Source organism: Cynara cardunculus, unplaced genomic scaffold, assembly GCF_001531365.2.
Source record: "Cynara cardunculus var. scolymus isolate 2C unplaced genomic scaffold, CcrdV1 Un_Scaffold_8705, whole genome shotgun sequence".
In the NCBI taxonomy this organism is placed as follows: domain Eukaryota; kingdom Viridiplantae; phylum Streptophyta; class Magnoliopsida; order Asterales; family Asteraceae; genus Cynara; species Cynara cardunculus.
In genome coordinates, this window is record NW_020204405.1 from 7,056 (window position 1) to 8,716 (window position 1,661).

A 1,661-nucleotide genomic window follows, 5' to 3' on the forward strand; every position below is an offset into this window, starting at 1 on the left:
TATATATATATATATATATATATATATATATATATTAGAATGAACAGGTTTTACACTTTATTTTAAATAAAAAAAAACAACTCCCAATTTTTAGGGGAAGGAGGGGGGGATTATATATATAGTATTGGAGAACATTTCATCTGATGGAATGATGWGGTACCATGAGAGCATCRACAAATTGGTGCTTCCAAACTGAGAAAACATCATAGATGGTTGTTTCATCAAAATGCTTATCAGGSGACTCAGATGGATCACTTAGAGGTAGATGTTCATACATAGGATCTGCAAATTACAGGTTCACAATTACATTCTCAATTTGTGATGATTCACAAAACCCAGAAATAAGTAGATTTCAATCTGGCATAGGATGACTCAAGATGCGTGTGACAACTGAGAAAGATTTCAAGTTTTAAGTTTTGTGGGTCAAGTAATACCAAAAGTTACCTGCCTCAGTTCCTGAGTGGATGGAAAATATATCTGCAATACATTTATCTTGGTCACAATCATCTTGAAGAGAGAAACTGTCGTTTCCATCTTTGCGTGGAGAGACCTCTGCTGGTACCCAGTCCACCGGTCTTTCGGTTCGATCCCTGAAACATAGATGGATAAAGAGGAAAATASAATATAAATCCTAGAGACATGCAGGCAATAACAAGTAAAAGATGGAAAACAGTTGCATACAGAGGAAGAGATATATAGGGCCACCGCATGTCTTGGGCGTAAGCATGTAAAAGCAACAACCCAAATTGCAGCACTGTGAACAAGGCCTCCCACAAAGTGATAATATTTGGAGTCCATACCTGCAAATGGAGGAAAGCTGAGTTGTTATTCAAACAAGTACATAGAACGTATATATATCTATAGAGAGAGAGAGAGAGAGAGATATTATAGCAATAATTCACCTCCAAGATTATGTAAAGCCAAATATATGCCCAGAAGGACCAAAAGAGTTCTACTATCCAAACTCCCAGATCTGATATCTTTTTCACTTCTCCAACTTTTGGAACCACCACACAAACTGCATGGATGGGGAAGAGGTCGAAGGCAGCAGAACCAACAAGTGTTCCAGGGCCTAAACCTGTTTAGTGTCAAAAACAACAACAACATTGAAATAATTTTTCATCCAAATCAAAAACAAACAAAAAGAAGTTGATTGTGCWATTGTTTGTTTCTGTGATAAATTGAGTGAAATAAAAAAAAGACAAGAGCATATAAAAAAGGAATTGAACCTCCAGCATAGAGTTGGCCAATATTCCTARTTGCATCGATAGTAGCCAAAGAGATCTGTGGGAAGCTGGTTCCAAAAGCCAAGAGTGTAATGTCTGCAATTGTAAAATTCCAGACTTTTTCATGTTTGACGATTTKTGTATGGGTGGTAGGATGAATCTCCACCACCACCCGAGTTTGTTGCACAACATGCTCCATGGATCGAAAAAACCTTGCAGTTATGGCCGAGAGTCCAAGGAAACAATAAGCAAGTGCTAGAAAATACAAAAATGCACGAAGCCCATGTCCAAGTGAAGTTTCGGCATGGAAAAGAAAATAGGCTTGACATGGGTCGTCCACGTCAAGGATCTGTTGTGTTGTAAGATTATGCACGAGGGCCATTTCGGATCAGAAACCCTAGAAAAAGAGGAAGCTATGGAAATTGAAATTGAAAT

At 37.9% G+C, this 1,661-nt stretch overlaps 1 protein-coding gene across 2 annotated transcripts in view; it reads right to left on the reverse strand.

Annotated features, from left to right (window-relative positions):
• Nucleotides 1–1,647, reverse strand: part of LOC112505148 (magnesium/proton exchanger) — a 2,860-nt gene extending 1,213 nt beyond the window's left edge. For both annotated transcript variants that reach the window (XM_025109095.1, XM_025109096.1), the window contains exons 1-5: nucleotides 1,230–1,647; nucleotides 903–1,078; nucleotides 682–800; nucleotides 445–590; nucleotides 161–282 (exon numbers count right to left, since the gene is read on the reverse strand). In XM_025109095.1, the coding sequence (XP_024964863.1) occupies nucleotides 161–282; nucleotides 445–590; nucleotides 682–800; nucleotides 903–1,078; nucleotides 1,230–1,608 (942 nt within the window). In that variant the 5' untranslated portion in view covers nucleotides 1,609–1,647. The remainder of the gene's footprint in view (nucleotides 1–160; nucleotides 283–444; nucleotides 591–681; nucleotides 801–902; nucleotides 1,079–1,229) is intronic.
• Nucleotides 1,648–1,661: the final 14 nt, after the last annotated feature.